Source organism: Erigeron canadensis, chromosome 5 (assembly GCF_010389155.1).
Source record: "Erigeron canadensis isolate Cc75 chromosome 5, C_canadensis_v1, whole genome shotgun sequence".
NCBI classification, from domain to species: Eukaryota; Viridiplantae; Streptophyta; class Magnoliopsida; order Asterales; family Asteraceae; genus Erigeron; species Erigeron canadensis.
Genome location: NC_057765.1, coordinates 23,167,214 through 23,185,535, shown reverse-complemented (window position 1 = coordinate 23,185,535; position 18,322 = coordinate 23,167,214). Strand labels below are relative to the sequence as shown.

Here is an 18,322-nt window from a genome sequence, read left to right as displayed (position 1 = left end):
AAACCACTAAATACCTCTTATAAGCTGACTTTATATTTGACAATCTTCTTCCGTGTAAGAGAGAAGCCAATTGAGAAAAACCCTAAAAAATTGAAAGAATGAGATTAAAAGGGGTCAATATATAAAATAAAACTTTATTTGAAGGTTTGGATAGTGAGCTTCAGATCTGAGAAAAAACCATTTAAATTTTAATTTTGAAAAACGTTTTGTGGGGAGAGGGAGCGTTCGATATAAAGAGCGGTGGCATATTAATATTAAAGAAGTTTAATAAATTTTAGCATTTTTAGACTCAGTGGCGGAGCCAAGGGGGGGCTAGCCGGTGCTTAGCCACTCCAACCAGCCATGTATTCTATTGAAAGGTTAGTCTCATGGCTGATTGTTGGCAATGCTTTTGCAATTGAGCCTCCCTCAATCTTGTGCGATTTCCCGCTATGCAAAAAATATGAGTGAAAAATCATGACATTTTACTGGAAGTTACAGATTTCTGACAAGCAAATCAGTTAAGCCAACACAAATATGCTTTAAAAATGGATGTGGGTTTGAGTTTTAATTGTTATGTGGTGCTCAATGTTATGGTGGTTTTTGGTGGGTGGTTGTTGCAACATAATAGAAGGAAGAAGATGAATGTTATTTTTATTTTGTTTTTATCTATTGGATATTGTATATATTTAAAAATTATACTTGAATGGCAAAAGAAAAGTCAAAGTATAATAGGGTATGTTTGGCAAATATAGCTGTAGCTGTTAATGTAGCTTTTAGTTCGAGCTGTAAGCTGTAGCTTTTAGTTATAACCGCAAGCTGTAGCTTTTATTTAAATGTTTGGTATGGTAGCTGTCGCGGCAGCTTCAAGAGGTATTTCTGTAGTTTTAAAGATTACAAGCTTAATCGAAAAGTTAAAGCTCCTGAAACGCTACTTCAAGTAGCGTTTCATTTTGGAGCTTTTTCTTTTAAATAAAAACTAAACAAAGCTTCTAATATTTTAGGAGCTTTTAACTTAAAATAAAAAACTAAAACTTCTGAAAAGCTCGTGTCAAACATAGCCTATAATAATACTCCGTAACAATCTATTTGAGATGCCTTTCTACATGATTTTCAGCAAAACATGAAAAATTTTTACCATCAAGTTAAAATTTCCTATCAAATATTTGTAGTATACTTTTTTTGTAAGTAAACAAATAATATTTTTAATCTCATCAGTAATGTTTTTTTACTCGCTTGTTGATTAGCATTTATGGAGTTCATATAGCATCTCAATAATTTGGTTGGAAGTAGAAACTAATATTATTTGTATTTTTTTTAAAATAAATGTGTGTTTCGTAAAGTTGAACAACTTTGTTAAAAATGTTAGAATAAAATATTTTTTCGTAACCGGTCGAGCCCCTGTCAATCAAAATTCCTGGCTCCGCTTCTGTTTAGACTTTAAAACTCTCACGCTTAAAGCCTTTATATTTATTTTTTTTCCTTGTATAATGATGAAACACCTAAAGTACCTTTTTTAAATGTTTATAAAAGTAGAATATATATAATGGGAAAAGTGAATATGAGTTAGATGAGAACCCCTTCCATTAAAATATATTAATATATTTTGATATTTTAAATAAATCATGAGCCATCATGAATTTTATAATTAAAATAATAAAATGTGAAGTGTTTCCCATATAAGTTTAGATGAAGAACAACATCATATTCACTTTCCCATATATAACATGATTTTAGGTAAAATATAACAAGTATTAAAGTAAAACAAATAAAAAAAGAGTTTTTTTTCACTGAAAATCACTATATATCATGAAAATTATTGTGTATCAACATTCCATTTACATTTCATTATGTATTCTTATTACCATTATTACATCAATTTACATTCCTTCAATATACACAACTCGATGTCACCGTCACAATGAACATTCCTCGTTATCACCACTAGTTGTCATCACTACTAATCCGTCATTAGTGCAGCATTACGCGATACCGGGCTATTAATTAAATAAGTTTTCCACCTTAATCCACTTCTTGTCTTCCACCTGTCTTTATTGAGTTTTCATTTTCAAATAAAAAAATTGAAAGATTAATTATTAGAACCACCTCATCTTCAAGTGCTTCAAGATTTTATTTTTCTCAACTCTTCTTTTAAGTTAAGGTATATATATAGATCTTTATCTCTATAAGCTTTTACCATCATATGTTTCATCTTCTAAAGTAAAGTTTCTTGCTTTTTTTATTTTGCCCTTTAAGTGATGTTGGAATATTTTTCCAGGATCCAGTCTTAGACTCTTAGATTTTCTTGAATCATTTGAACAGCCTCCTAAAAAAAAAATCATTTTTAAATTTCGCACATGCTAATAATCTTAATAATGTAAATTTGTGGCTTTTATTTAATGTTACATTTTTTAAATTATATATAAATAATGAATTTGTATGAATTTTGACTTGGGTTTTGTAGATCTTGGTTGCAGTTCTTACAGTGCAAGATATGATGGAATTTTAGATTGCACCACCAGGTTTGTCAATCATTTTTATTTTTTTGTATTTTTCACTTTTGTCAAGCTTTTAGAATTAATTTTTTAGTTTTTATTTAAAGAATTTTTTGCCTAATCTTAGCTTATATTCACTTAGGAACATGAGGAATCTATTGTAGATATGATTAAGGTGGGTATAAAGAATATTCTTATAACATATGCCCATTTCCTAAAACAAGATTAAAAATTTAGGACAAAGATTGTTTGCCTTCACATTTTTGTCAATTATTTCAACTTAAGTATTATTATTTTTTATTTAAAATTACTCACCTAAGGTAGTTTGACACCATGAAAGTTATTAGTATTCTCCAACTAGTTTTGATTCAATAATTAAGGTGACTTTTAGTTAAAACATTTAAAAGTATGTCTGAAAAATAGAAAAGAGAAAGAAGTTAGTACTTGATAAAGATATATAATTTAGCTTCTTTTTAGGCCCATGTGAGACTGCCTTTTTTGACTATATATTTTTCTCTTTTTTGGCTTTTTATTTTTCAGTTGTGTTGAGTGAGAAGGACTTGTTTGTGTATGTAATTAATGTCTTTCCGTAGCATAGTTCGTGATGTGAGGGATGGATTTGGTAGTTTATCGAGACGGGGTTTTGAAGTTAGGCTCTCAGGTCATCACAGTAGAGGAAAGTCACAGGGTTCGGTTAATGATTTGAGTGATAATAATTTGGCGGCGCTTGTGATTCAGAACAGTCGGTGGGCTAATCTTCCACCTGAGCTTCTTTTTGATGTAATTAAACGATTGGAAGAAAGTGAAAGCACATGGCCGGCTAGAAAACATGTTGTTGCTTGTGCTGCTGTTTGTAGATCTTGGAGAAGTATGTGTCAGGAAATTGTTAGAAACCCTGAATCATGTGGAAAACTTACTTTTCCGGTTTCCCTGAAACAGGTATATGCTCTTTTTCTGGTAATTTTGTTAAAAAAATATTTTTCCATGTTTGTTAAGTAATAAATATTTTTTACTGTTTCAGCCGGGATCTCGTGATGGAACAATTCAATGTTTTATAAAGAGGGATAAATCCAACTTGACATACCATCTTTTCCTTTGTCTTAGTCCAGGTAAGCATTGATGCAGATCTAGTTAGACTTTATACTATTATTCATTGAACTTGTTTAATACTGATAGGAATCATCTTGAACGAAAGGGTCTTTAGTTTAGATGAATGCTAGATTGTATGTCAAATGAAATGCTTTTAGTTTTAAAGTGAAAAATAAAATAAGAATATACATACTTCCCTTGCAAAAGAATGAATGATATGGATTGTTATAAATACATAGAGGTTTTCTTTTAATAGGAAAGAATAGGCTATAATTATGGTTCATTGATTCCAATTGGGACTAATTCACAGCTTAGCTCATAACTACTCCCAAAGGATTTGTTAGACTTGCAAATCAGGTAGAAAGGGAAGGGATCCTAGTTCAAGCCACCTGGGGAAAGTCAAGCCTTTGGCTCGTATGAAGCCTAACCAGTATTCTCGTGGCAATTTCCTAAGTTTTTTCTCTGGCCATTCCATTATAGGTCCCTTCTGGGGATGGATGCCGTACCGTTAGGCCATCTTGGAGATGGTTGCTCAAACTTTTTCTCTCATCGTCAAGACCTGCTTACTGTTTAGACGTGTGCTTCTTTTCTTTTTCCTTGCTAAATCTACAATTTAACATCATCATCATATTGAATTCTGCCTACTTAAACACGTCATCCATATTAACATTTCTAGATATCATTCCATGTTCACATTTCAAATAGATGGGGTTGGAGCGGTTGAATAGATAGCTATTATTTAAAGCAATAAAAAATTAATAAGTTTTAATAAAATAAATTTGAACTCAAAAACATAAAAAGTTGGTGATTCAATTTTTTATAATATATATATTAATTTGTACTGATCCCTATGCAAATGCCTTAGGCAAACTGGCCTGGATATTAAGGACCGTAAAGGCCTGGTTACTGTTTAGACGTGTATTTCTTTTCTTTTTCCTTGGCAAATCTACAATTTAATATCGTCATCATATTGAATTCTGATTGCGTTTCCTACTTAAACACGCATCTGTGTCAACATTTTTAGATATCATTCCATATTTCCATGTTCACAATTATAGAGAGAAAAGAAGGGGGGGGGGGGGGTTGAATAAATTGCTGTTATGTTAAACAACAAATATTTTTTTGCATAAGTTATATATAAAACTAATTTTAATTAAAAATAATAAAAGTTGATGACGCAGTTTTTATAAAATATGTATTTTGTATTAATTTGGACTGATACCTATGCAAATAACCTTAGACCTGTTAGGCAAACTGGCTTGGATATCAAGGACCGTCAAGGCATGGTTACCGTTTAGACGTGTCGTTGACAAACCTACAAGTTAACATCGTCATCATATTGAATTCTGATTGCATTACCTAACCTAAAAACGTCATCAGTATTAACATTTTTAGATATCATTCTATGTTCACAATTCACATAGACGAGGTTGGAGCGGTTATATACATTGCTATTATGTAAAGCAATAAATAATTCATTGCATAAGCTATAATAAAACAAAATTCAACTCAAAAGCTGTAAAAGTTGACGGTTCAATTTTTATAAATGTATTTATAATAATCTGGACTGCTCCCTATGCAAATAGCTTTAGACTGATCAGGCATTTGGGACCAAACAGGCCTAAAATTTTGAGTTTAGGCCCTGATATGACTGCATCGGTTAACGGAAGGAGTGGGTCCAAAACATTAGATACTTGAACTGGGCCTCCAAGGACTAGGCCGGAATATGCTTTGTGAATCTCTAAATATAAGCTAGGAATTTGAGGTGTCTGTGTGCTTCAAGTTCTTTGGATTGATATTGGTGTGCTTCAACCCCTTTATGCACTTGGATTTGGGAATGCACAGGATCCGTTTTTGATGATAGTCTTGAGCAAAGATAGAGGGAATGTACATCTCAAGACATAAATTAAAGTAGAGCTTCTTAGGCTTGTGAGTTGTGGGAGTAGGTTGGCATGTGAACTCGAACCAATTTGACCTTTTACCTGATCCACTACTAATGTATGACTGTATGAGTCACACCACATTAATCAAAAGCTAAATGCATACCAAGTAAATGGAGAAGTAGAGTAAAATAATTTATTATATGTACTTGTTAGGTATGTATATAGTTTCTTTTATATATTTATTTAGTTGTGAGTATATGTCAGACACGCATAAACACGCTACAATTGTTTGGAAATCGTAATATCCCAGTTTACATTTATCAAAAGTCCATTGCACTCTTATCCTTGAAATCTTCCAAATAGAAAGATGTTTACTTATGTGATGTCTCATGTGGTTTCAGACATTTATAATATACTCCATGTATCTTTATGTTATAATTTGGTTATGCAGCAGCTTTGCTTGTTGAAAACGGGAAGTTCTTGCTCTCAGCAAAACGAACACGCAGAACTACATGCACTGAGTATGTCATATCCATGGATCCTGATAACATTTCGAGATCAAGCAGCACTTACATTGGAAAGCTAAGGTATAGTATTCAAGATCTTCCTCTGGTTATGCATTTCTCTAGATCTAACTTGCTCAAAGTTCAAAGGCCAGTAATATACATTTGTAAGTAAGTAATTATATATTCTAGAGTAAAAGATTTTATCATTGTGTTTAAGTTGTCTTCTTTGATAGTTGATTTGAACTTGTAAGCAACCTGTGTGAATCCTAATCACATCCCCTGAAATGCCCTGCATATTGAATCTTATAATACCCTTTAATGAACCCGACCTTTAATTATAAGCAAATTGCCCACAAAAGAAATCCTACTTTTTTTTAATGTCAGATTGTATTGTAAGAAACGTAAGTCAATATCGGCATTTTGAAGGCGATGTTTGTGGTATGATTTTGACGATATATGATATTTGTGGATGGTAATTCTTAATGTGATTCCTGCACTGAGTATAACAATTCCATGCTTGTGTTTTCAGATCAAATTTTCTTGGAACAAAATTTATAATATACGACACGCAACCCCCACATTTCAACCCTCATACGCCACCACCAGGTCGATCAAGCAAGAGATTTCACTCCAAAAAAGTTTCACCAAAGATGCCAAGTGGCAGCTACAACATTGCTCACATCACCTATGAGCTTAACGTGCTTGGGACACGGGGCCCACGTAGGATGCACTGCATCATGCAGTCAATCCCTGCCTCATCACTTGAGCCAGGCGGTTCAGTCCCTGGTCAACCTGAGCTGCTCCTTCCTTCCCACTCTCTAGAAGACTCTTTCCGCAGCATTTCTTTCTCTCGGTCACTCGACCGGTCAACAGAATTCAGCAGCTCTAGATTTTCCGAGATCATGGGAGCTGCAACATCAAGTGATGTGCCAGAGAGTGAAAAGTCAAAAATGCCCCTGGTCTTGAAAAACAAAGCACCTAGATGGCATGAACAATTGCAATGCTGGTGCTTAAATTTTAAGGGACGTGTGACAATCGCTTCTGTCAAGAACTTTCAGCTGATCGCCGCCCAACAGCTACCACCAGCACTCCAGCCACCAGTAGCAGGAGCCTCTCAGTCAGCTCAACCAGAACATGACAAAGTCATCTTACAGTTTGGTAAAGTCGGTAAAGACATGTTTACTATGGATTACCGGTATCCTCTGTCTGCATTTCAAGCATTCGCAATCTGTTTAAGCAGTTTCGACACCAAACTAGCCTGTGAATAAAACAAATAGAAGAAACATTAAGAGAAAAAAAATTAACATTTTGTTTATGTACCCGTCTTCGTGGGCCAAATAGGAAGATTGTTGATGTTGAAATGATGATGGTTGTCCATACATGGCTATGTGAATTATGAAGTTTATCCGCTGTTTCAGTTTGTTATGCAAAGCTTGAAGCTAGATCGACCTTATGTAAGTTTCATTTAATGGGTTACATTTGTCGGTTGTGATGCAGTTAGCATCTGGTTCAAGTGATTTCTGAAAGGTTTTAACTTAGATTAATGTTCTTGACTTGGAGGTACTTGTATATTGTCTGTCTGTTAGATTCAGTGTTGTAATTGTTATCTTACAGGGTTTTTGACTTTGAAATGTCAAAAGCATAGATATTTCATGCCTTCATGGTATGCATTTTGCATAATTAATTGCCATCACATATATAAACCAACGCCACATCTACATACACATGACATTTTTTTCCTAAACCTACACGTTCACCGTAAGTCCGTCACGTACACATAGGTATAATTGTCTTAACTCCAATATTATTAGGCTATAGTCACTTTGGTGATACACATTATGCAGCAGTGCATGTTTATTTTGGATATCGAGTTTTTGTTTGTCCCAGTTGTTACATGCTTATGAAACTCGATTTAGAACATGATAAAGTCTCCCAAAAGCACGTCTCAGAGGAGCAAGAAAGTTACCATTGAGTAGGCAAACCTGAACATTGGTCATGCTAAACAAAGTTGTTTATAAGTTTTTTATGTCTGGTTTCACATAAATTCTATCAATATCTTCACAAAACAGGTTCCCCTTTTTTACATAAAATGGAATTTGTTTATAGGGACAGCTAACTCATTGCCTCTCCTTTATCGCCATCCCTGGGTTCATATGTCTACTGAAAGAAAGGTATTGATCTGTATACCGCTAAGACCCTGTTTGGTTTGTCGGATTCCTATGGAATTCATAGGAATTAGAATGTTGAATTCCATCATGAGTGTGTTTGGTTGGAGAAAAGAAAGGAATTGGAATTAGAAACTTTCCAATGAATTTTTTAAATCAATGAATTTAGAATTCTTTGTATACTGCTAAGATCCTGTTTGGTTTGTAGGATTCCTATGGAATTCATAGGAATTAGAATGTTGAATTCCATCATGAGTGTGTTTGGTTGGAGAAAAGAAAGGAATTGGAATTAGAAACTTTCTAATGAATTTTTTAAATCAATGAATTTAGAATTCCTTGTATACTGCTAAGACTCTGTTTGGTTTGTCGGATTCCTATGGAATTCATAGGAATTGGAATGTTGAATTCCATCATGAGTGTGTTTGGTTGGAGAAAAAAAAAAATTGGAATTAGAAACTTTCCAATGAATTTTTTAAATCAATGAATTTAGAATTCCTTCCATATATCAATGGAAAGATTATAATTCCATTGGAATTCAATTATTATGACATAAAAGCCCTCAAACCTTACACCCTTTTTTTTCCAGCCGTAACATATCATTGCCTTTTCTTCTCCATGGCTTCTCATCTTCATCAAAAAACAACTTCTTAATAGCTGGTTCCACTCATCTCGATTTTCACCAGAAAAAGAGATCTACACTTTTCTTTGTTTTCACTCAAAAAGGTACATCTCATCTCCTTTGATTTACTAAAATCTGCTCTCATCTCTATCATTTTTCTTTTCTTTTTTTTTTCTATAAATCTGTTATATGTGTTATCAACTTTTTTTTTATTTTTAATTTTGTACCATAATGGAATTTGTGAATTAGGGTTTACTGTTATTATTAAAGGGATATATGAAATATATAAATGTTTTTCTCGTGTAATATATGAGATTTTCATGGACAGGATATGACCCGGCTTAGTTTAACAACTCGAAAACGTAAGAAAAGAAGACAAACATTGATTTTAGTTTGGTGGAACCAAGTGAATATAATTATTTGTTGGTTTATTGTATGTCTTTACATGTTGGTTATCAAATACCAGAATAGAAAGCCATGTGTTCAAGTTGAAGAAGTTTCAAGTGTTCCTAATAAGAAAAGGAAGAGCACATCTCAAACAAGTTCGGTGGTTGAACTTGAAAGTTTCACCGATGCGGTTATGTTTTTTGGTGAACGTCTCAAAGAATCATCGCTGAATTAAGTGAAGATATAAAACTTGATGTTCAGCTAAATAAGAAAGAGGATATGATACCTTCAGAGCTTAAAAAAATGAAATCATTGTCTCAATTGGACAGGTTTAATGCAATTCGAAAATTGAAAAGTGATCTTGACAATGTTGCTACTTTTTGGGATTTGAAAGAAGATGAATGGGAGGATTGGGTGCGATTTGTGATGTCGGATAGTTAAGTGAATGACTAACGTAGCTGTAGCTTTTGATCGACCTCATAGTTTAAAAGTTTCTCGTACTTATTTTGAAGCTTGATGTTGTAAGTTAATGACATCTGACATCCTAGTTTGTTGTATTTGTGATGTGGGAAAGTTAATCACTTGTATTTTGAAGCTTGATTCTGTAAGTTAATGACATCCTAGCTTGATGTTGGAACAATTTCTATGGCTTTTTCGTACTTATTCGTAAGAATGTGTGAATACTGATTTGCGTTCACATATATGTGTATTAACTTTCAATTATGTATGAATTGTTTATTAATATAAAAAGGAAGGTTAACATATCTGAAACAAAGATTATAAAAAACATATATAAATTAAAAATAAAATCTTATAAATTAAGTTAGGGGAAAAAATACATTATATTGATTAAAGGATAATTTTGTCATTTGATATAAATTACATTTCAATTCCTACAAACCAAATAGGATTATGTCATGGAAAGAAATCTGAATTAAATTGAATTCTGTCAACCAAATATAAGATAACTTTTAAAATTTTCAGATTTTAATTCATTTAAATTCTAATTACATAGATAGATTCCAGTTCCTTCAAAAACATTATTTGAACAAAAACAGGGTCTAAGTATTTGCCATACACCGGTAAGATGGTAATATGACCATTTTACATGTATTAAACTTCTCTTTTCCTTTGATGATAAGTAAAATGGACAAATAGTGAGTATAACAAAAAAAAAATGGTGGTATACAAACCAACGTCCTTGTAACTTGTAAGAAAGATAAATTATTGACTTATTTATAAGGTTTTACGTTATAGACTCCAAAAAGCAATTGTTATTTTGATATTTTCACTATTTTGACCATTTATTATACTCCCGAATTAATTATTACATCCAGAACTCCAGAAGATCTGAATTAGATTTCTTTGAAAAAGCCTATCACATAATGTGATCACAATTCACAAACATAGAGGGCTTTCGTTACATGTTTTGATATTCCTTAGAATCCTATCATATCATAATCATAATAATAGTCAAAATATATTAGGATATAACAGACTAATCAGAGTTTGTTAATGATATACTTTTTACATTATAAGTTTTGTTGTGCCAACTTGTACTTACAGATTTTTATGTTTTTAGTTTTTAATACATTCGAAACACAAAATCCAAAATGATTTTGTCAAACACTAAAATATGCTTTTTTAATCTCTTGTGTAACAATTATTACGTTTGTGTCAATTGCAAAAAGTTAAGGCAATGATAGACTAATAGCAAATTTGTGGTCCCAATTAATAGGAGTTATTAATTTGACATGACATTTTGAAAATAATGATAAATCAACTTAATTGGTGTATCTAAAGATGTGTCTAATTGTAAGATGGTGACATGTGAAAAAATCAGGGGACAAGTTTAAGAAAGAGAACTAGTGGAATCCACATGTCAAATTCTTAAAGTTTTAGACATATCTTTAGACACGCCAATTAGGTTGATTAATCATTCTCCTTTCCTTTGAAAATATGCAACGACAGCAAGATATTCGACCATAAAAGAAATTGGACATGTGGTACACATGCACTTGCTGAAAAATAAAAACGCAAAACTTATTCAACTTGTTGTTCGAAAGAAAAAGTTACCAGTATAAAGTTCCCTAGACAAGGAACGTTTTGTTTTACCATTTTTTGTTTCAAAATACTATTTTAAGAACTTTGGTAAGTTAACGATCTTATTTTCTCAAAAAATTGTGAACTCTTAGAAAAAGGTTTGTTCTTGTAAGAATATTTTATTCAACTTTACCGAGCACAGCTGAACGCAAGGATTTTTAAACAAAAGAAGAGGTCTGTGGATCAGGTTAGTAATGACATATTTGCTGTTATCCATCTAAAATTACTCACTTTTCATTATAAGAAGACAAGTGGTGTTGAGCAAGTTCTTGTAAGCTGGAATCTTCCTACATTATTAATGCGTAATCTATAGTTTGGTTCATGTCTAGATTTTTATATATAGCTTGTAACGTGGATTATATAGCGTCTAGATAAGATATGGAGTGTATTGCTCCTTGGGTTTTAGGTGCTCGTTTGATGCACAATTGTAACTATTGTGTCTAGTCATATTGCCTGAACTCTTAGTGTCTTTTTTGGTATAATACAAGCTTACATGGGTACATTTTCTACCCTGTACCCAAAAAATTTTACATTAAAACGAATTATCTTGATTTTATGATCTTGCTGTAACCAACCTTTTGTCGATAAAAAATAAATATAATAGAATCAAGGGAATGTTTGGTTTGAGACTTTTATGAGCGGGAGGATTCTCCTTTATAAAAATTATTCATTCCTACAACTAGAAAATGTTATTTAAATGTTGCATACGAAAGTACTAAATTGCTTTTAAAGAGTTTTTATGAATTACTAAATTTTCCCTTAATTAATTAATTTACACCATAAACCCTTATTTTAATAAATAACTCTTTAAGCCCTTATCTTTTTAAATATTCCACTATCACCTTTACATCAACCTACACCATTTGACACCGCCACCACCACGGATAATACCGTCACCGACACCACTAGACCGCCGTCCTCGCAACCGCATTCGTATTGCGTGAGTACCATACTCGTATATACGTAAGCTTATTGGATATGATATTGTTCAGAAAAACGTCTTAGCACCAAAAAGGTTCTAAAAAGTCATAAAAACAAAAATTTCAGTAAAGAAAGCTGGAAAAAAAAAATTAGCCGCAGCTGTTAGCTTTAACCTCAACTCCAATTATTTTATCAAACTTAACCAATTCTAGTTCTTTATAAAGCATTAAAAATTAATATAGAACATCAGGGCCACAAATCAAATTAAAGCACTAACGAACAAATAATGTCTATAAATAGCATTTTAGCGTTCAAGAATCGATTCTATGTTGCAAAAGAAACTCAATGAAAACCAATGTGGGAATGGAGATATTCATAAGGACAATGTTACATTTTTGAACAAACTAAATACTCTATAGTTGGAACGTACAAACGACAAAACAAGACATGAAATAGACTAAAGACGAATATATACTATACATGTCGATAAGAAATGGCAATCGTTAGCTATTCTGTGAAAGATGAATCCAACAATTAATATATTCTTGTCTAAACTTTATTAATGACCACTATAAGTTGTTAATTATGCGGTATTAAATTTTTTCCGATGGCAATCTTTATATATATACTAGATTCTAGACTGTGTCCAACAACACTGGACACGAGCTTATGATATTATCAATATTAGTTCTTCATACATTTAAGTCATAAAAGCTTATAATTTTGAAGATATATTTTACAAGTAATAGTACAATAATCACAGGGTCGTCACTGTCATTATTAATTGAGACATATTGTTGGAATTGTTTGTCGTAGTCATTCTCTATTATAGAATTTTTTTTAAAGCAGTTGCACCAATAATGTTATAATTTTAAAGATATATTTTGCAAGTAATAGTACAATAATCACATGTTCGTCACTGTCATTATTAGTTGAGACATATTGTTGGAATTGTTTGCCGTAGTCATTCTCTATTATAGAATTTTTTTAAAGCAGTTGCACCAATAATGTAATATTATTATAAAAAATAATTAAGAATTAAAATATAAACATACTTATGATCCCATACTTGACATTCAAGTAGATGTTTTTAATTATGATGTGGGGCCATAACACATAGAAGTTTATTTCAATCACTTGTCCTATGATAACTTAGATAACAATTAGGATGTTTTCCTATTCTTTGATAAGAATTAGGACTCTTAATTTGAGTGACAATAGTAAATTTAAACATTAATACACAAAACTAATATATGAAAATAGGAAAATTTTATACCTTTTTAATTGAGAGATGGAATGAATTTTTAATGGAGTTCATATCAATTTGGATTTAACATTCAATTAATCCTCTGTTGTAAATCGTGTTTTGTTCTGTGATCGTCCCATGTTCTGTGATTCCTATAGATATCAATTTATAACATTTTTTTATAAGAAATATTTATCTTTAGTCATTTAGTCGACATTGATATTTATATGTGTAAATCTATATTTTATTTTTATATAATAATAAGTCAAAAAAAGTCAAAATTGAAATCTTGAGAAAGTCGAAAGATATGATTACACTGATTGTTTATAGCATTTTAAAGATAAGATAAATTATTAAATATATAAATTTAAATGTAAAAATGTAAGTAAAAAACAAATTTAAAATAATATACTTCTAAAACATTAAACACATATATTATATTTCATCTTTTGAAATAATTTTGTATACATAATATTTCATATGTTGAGATTGTTTTAACTAATTAAATGATTAAAATTTTTTTAAAATTTTTTCAAGTTGATGGATAAAATCAAATATAAATTAAGTATTAAGGGTTAAAAAGTGTAAATTATTGATGGAAAATCAAAAAGTGTAAATTAATAAGACTTTTTCGATAAATATTAAAATAATAATATATTTGGATAATGATTATTAGAATTTTTAATTTATAATTAAATTCAATGATAACATAAGCGAAAGTCAACTTGATAAAATTAAGCGATTTGATTGGTTAATAAGTCATTAGTTTACCTGTCTTATAAAATATATTAAGATAAGATAAGATAAGATTAAAATTAAGATAAAATTAAATAGTAAAAAACTATAAAAGTTGTAATATATTTACATTAAATTTAATTTATTTATTTATAATTATATATATATATACGATAGAACATATTATTGGATATATATTAGTTATTATTTTATTGGATAAATATTAGCTATTATTCTATCGGATATATATTAGTTATTATTATTTATTTATTATATTAAAATTAGTGGGTAAAAAGTGTAAATCTGTGATGGAAAATAAAAAAGTGTAAATTAAAGTCAAAATTGAAAACAAAAGTCAACATTAAGAAATCGAGAGTTGTGATTGGTCAATAAGTTATTAGAGCAACTGTGCTTTAGTATAATAAAAGAATTAGTGGGTAAAAAATGTAAATCTGTGATGGAAAATAAAAAAGTGTAAATTAAAGTCAAAATTGAAAACAAAAGTCAACATTAAGAAATCGAGAGTTGTGATTGGTCAATAAGTTATTAGAGCAACTGTGCTTTAGTATAATAAAAGATACTAAAAGATAACTGACCTAATAACTTATTAACCAATCATAACCCTTCATTTTATCAAATTGACTTTTGATGTTGTAATCATCTAATTTTAACAAACTTTATTTAATATTTAATTAATATATAATATACTATTTTTTAAAAATAAAGTCGACCAGATATTTATATATTAAAATTAGTATAGCTAAGTATTAATTTTAATGTACGTGTAATATCAATAGGAAAAAAACATATACTTACGTTTCTTTTATATTATGTTTATTAATTATTATTTATAGAAATAATATCCTTATATATGCATGATGTTCTAATTTCATTTATGAGTTAGATGTCAAGATAAACTATAACTTATCACGTTAACATATATTAAAATAATATACGACTTTCTTAAAAATTTATTAATTATCTTGATCTTTATTTTATCTTAACCTTATTTTAATATGAGAGCAAGTACTCGCGCGTTACAGCGGTGAGATGGTGAAGGTGATAGATCATAGGAAGTGACATGTTATAGAGTGTCATAGCCAAATGCCTTAGCCGTACGGGCTCCGCCCTTAGATTTAAAAATTCGTTGAAAGTATATCGAATAACATCTCTAATGAAAGAGTATGAAATTTTAAGATTACCCATATAATTTTTATATTTTATCGATGTACGGTTTTTAAGATAAAAGATTTTGAAAAAATTAGGGGAATAAAATGATTTATGAAGGAAAGGGAAAATTGTAGGCATTAATGTATGGTATATCATGCATTTTCATGTATACATTGTTGAAATTGAATGTTGAAAGTTGAAAAATGGATTTGCTTTATAATATAGTATAGATATACTGAAAGGTAAATGACACAACCTCAATTCATTAATCACAATCCTCAATTTCTCAAGAATAATTAAATCAACACATGTCTAAATTAATTTATATTTTTGGTCTTTCATCACTAATTTATACTTTAACTCAATTTAAAAATAATTAATATTTTATTACATAATGTCTATTTAATAACAAAATATAGCTAAAAGTTAAAGTGGTTACAACATTATTAATACGAGTTAATATTTTATATTATATTATTAGTTGTAATAAAACTAATTGTAATATTGTTGTTATTAATAATTGTAATGAGATTATAATTAGGATAATCATCGTTATTATTAATAATCGCAATTAAATTATATTTAAGGTACATATTCTTCTTATATAAACTAAACCCTACAAATAAAATCACAACACACGAAATATTTAAAAACCCCACAGCTGCTACTTTTGTTGTTTTTAACAACCATGGCTAACAAAAATAAAATTACTTTTTTAACCTTGATATGATTTAGATTTCAGTATTTACATTTGAATATCTCATTTTTTTAAATTATATTTTTACATTTAAAGTACATCTATTTTTTTTTTATATAATAATTTTTATATTAATAATGTTGTATAACCCGTGTATTTGACACAGGTCTAAAATCTAGTTGTTGAATAGAGAACGTCCTCACCATTGAAATACGAGGCCCCATCAGACTAGAGTAGTCGGTTATCTTAATCAGATTTTGTTACACCATCACTGTGTAAGAGTAAACGAGATTACATCATCCTCATATAATTCCAATGAGGTCTAATTAGTTACGATTATCTACCTTCAACTCCTCGGTGATGTTGCTTATGAAGTATTAGACCTTTCGTAGGGACTAGGTGAAGTAGAAGGTGAAATGACTAGATAAGTAGGTGAACTATTAAGGTAGGTTGGTGAAATGCTTAGGTGAAGTACGCTAGGTGAAATGGTTCACCTAGGTGAAAAGAAAATTAGTGGGTTTGGTTTCTTTTATTTTATTATTTGTTCTATTTTGATTGGTTGTATTGTAAGATATAGTAAGTGAAATAAGGCTACTAAGTAGTAACTAGGAAAGCTGCTAGCTCAGGAGTTCTGCCATCTCAGTATTTTTGCTTTTTTCCCAGAATCGATTAGACTAGTGTGGTATAGTGAGATATTAAACTTGAAGGTGAAAGATTAAGGGGGAAAAAAGGTGATGGTGATGAGAAGGTGATGTTCATGTGGCAAAAAAAAATATAGGTGAAGAAGGTGAATGGTTAAGAATAATCTTAGGTTACGTTTGGTATATTGGAATAGAAGCTGGAATGGAATCATGCATTCAAATGGAATGAAAAAGATGTGTTTGTTTACCACTTTGTAATGGAATGGTTCATTACTTAAAGAATCACATTCCTTCAAAATACCTCAATGTGATACACATGATTTTGTGTATTTTATAGACAATGTATGCGTAAAATCATATATGATTTTTTATAAGTTTTTCACACTGTATGCGTAAAATCAAAATTGATTTTAAATAGGCTTATTTGTATAGAACTCATTTGTCTTGTCTCAATTTTATACGTAAAATCATATATGATTTTGAATAAATTTTTACAATTGCCGGAAACAAAATTACAGTTGCCGGAATCATCATTAACACTTTTTCGTTTTCTATTTGATGATTTCGACTTGTAAGCCATCATAAAAAAAACCTAATCGCCGATGGAAATGATTGGCTGTACACAGTATATAACCAAATTTGATTTAGTACATACACTTTCGTTTAGACATTTCATCAAACAATTTGTGGGCAAAAACTTGTGAAGTCCCTCACTCGATGGTTTAACCCACAAGTGTAGAATACAACAAGTCAAGTAATCACTAGATAGGACTAGTATGAAACGTCAAGTAAGGACTAGATTGGACTAGTATTACAATACATATAAATGCAAGAATATATATATAAAGTAATACGTACTTAAGCAATATAAAGATAAGCAAGTAAAGTAAATGGTGAGACACTATGTAATTTTCAAGTGTATTTTATTTATTGATGTTAAATAAAATATAAGGTTGTTGCGGAATAAGATATTACAAAGTAAGTATCTAAACAACCTATGAATTACAAGTGATTTAATTTTGCTAAATAAACTCCTTGATCGAAATACTTAAAGTTGTGAAGTATAACTGTTTAGATTGAGAGTATTTGAGCAAAGGCACCAAATTGCAAAAGTATGTAATTTGGACGAGGAAGTGACTTGGTATTTATAGGCAAAAAGAATAAATATAATATTCTTTTTGCCGTACAAATATGGTTACATGCATTTAAGGAAATTACTTTAATTCCTTAAATGCATGCATTGATTAAAGTACAAGAATAAAGTCACATGATAGTGACTTGTCTTCTAATCAACCAACCACCTTTACATGCGTGTAAGACTTTTAACAAAGGACAAATGGATTGTCCGAGTAAGGGCATGTAAAGGCATAAAGTCATTTCCTCGTAATCAGTGTTCAGACTTGTAAGGTCTAGAACACTGACAAGGACTCCATTTAGGGGATCTGGTAAGTCTTCCAGTGAGCTCCGCTATTTGTCAGACTTCTTTCTTCAGACTTCAGTCTTCGACTTCAGTGAGAATGTTCTTCAGTGGAAAGATCTTGACTGGAGTGAAGTCCAGTGAACAAATCTGGTGGAATCTAGATTCCTGTACAAGTAAGTTGTTCACTGGTCTTCACATAATTTCTGGACAAATCTTCAGAGGGCTCCAGTAATCACGTCTGGAGCGAGTCCAGTAAATCTGGACCT

General features: G+C 30.6%; 1 protein-coding gene and 1 long non-coding RNA gene across 4 annotated transcripts; both read left to right on the top strand.

Annotated features, from left to right (window-relative positions):
* The first annotated feature begins 2,042 nt into the window (after positions 1-2,042).
* LOC122600650 (tubby-like F-box protein 8) lies at positions 2,043-7,507 on the top strand. 3 transcript variants are annotated; one of them, XM_043773401.1, is made up of 6 exons: positions 2,043-2,140; positions 2,444-2,501; positions 3,015-3,413; positions 3,496-3,583; positions 5,901-6,033; positions 6,482-7,507. In XM_043773401.1, exons 3-6 carry the CDS (start codon positions 3,054-3,056, stop codon positions 7,218-7,220), a joined length of 1,320 nt encoding a protein of 439 aa, XP_043629336.1. In that variant the 5' UTR covers positions 2,043-2,140; positions 2,444-2,501; positions 3,015-3,053; the 3' UTR covers positions 7,221-7,507. The 3 variants fall into 3 exon arrangements, with proteins under 3 accessions (XP_043629336.1, XP_043629334.1, XP_043629335.1); XM_043773399.1 differs by having other exon boundaries at positions 2,044-2,140; positions 5,898-6,033; XM_043773400.1 differs by lacking the exon at positions 2,043-2,140 and adding an exon at positions 2,179-2,199 and having other exon boundaries at positions 5,898-6,033.
* Positions 7,508-8,672: 1,165 nt separating this feature from the next.
* On the top strand, positions 8,673-9,786 carry LOC122600907. Its single transcript, XR_006324108.1, has 2 exons — positions 8,673-8,840; positions 9,065-9,786. It is a non-coding gene; the product is annotated as an uncharacterized LOC122600907 (long non-coding RNA).
* The last annotated feature ends 8,536 nt before the right edge of the window (positions 9,787-18,322 follow it).

Coding starts and splice junctions, on each gene's coding strand:
- LOC122600650 (XM_043773399.1), top strand. CDS start 3,054: ATGTCTTTCCGTAGCATAGTTCGTGATGTGAGGGATGGATTTGGTAGT. Junction 3,584..5,897: donor TTTCCTTTGTCTTAGTCCAG/GTAAGCATTGAT, acceptor TTGGTTATGCAG/CAGCTTTGCTTGTTGAAAAC. Junction 6,034..6,481: donor ACTTACATTGGAAAGCTAAG/GTATAGTATTCA, acceptor TTGTGTTTTCAG/ATCAAATTTTCTTGGAACAA.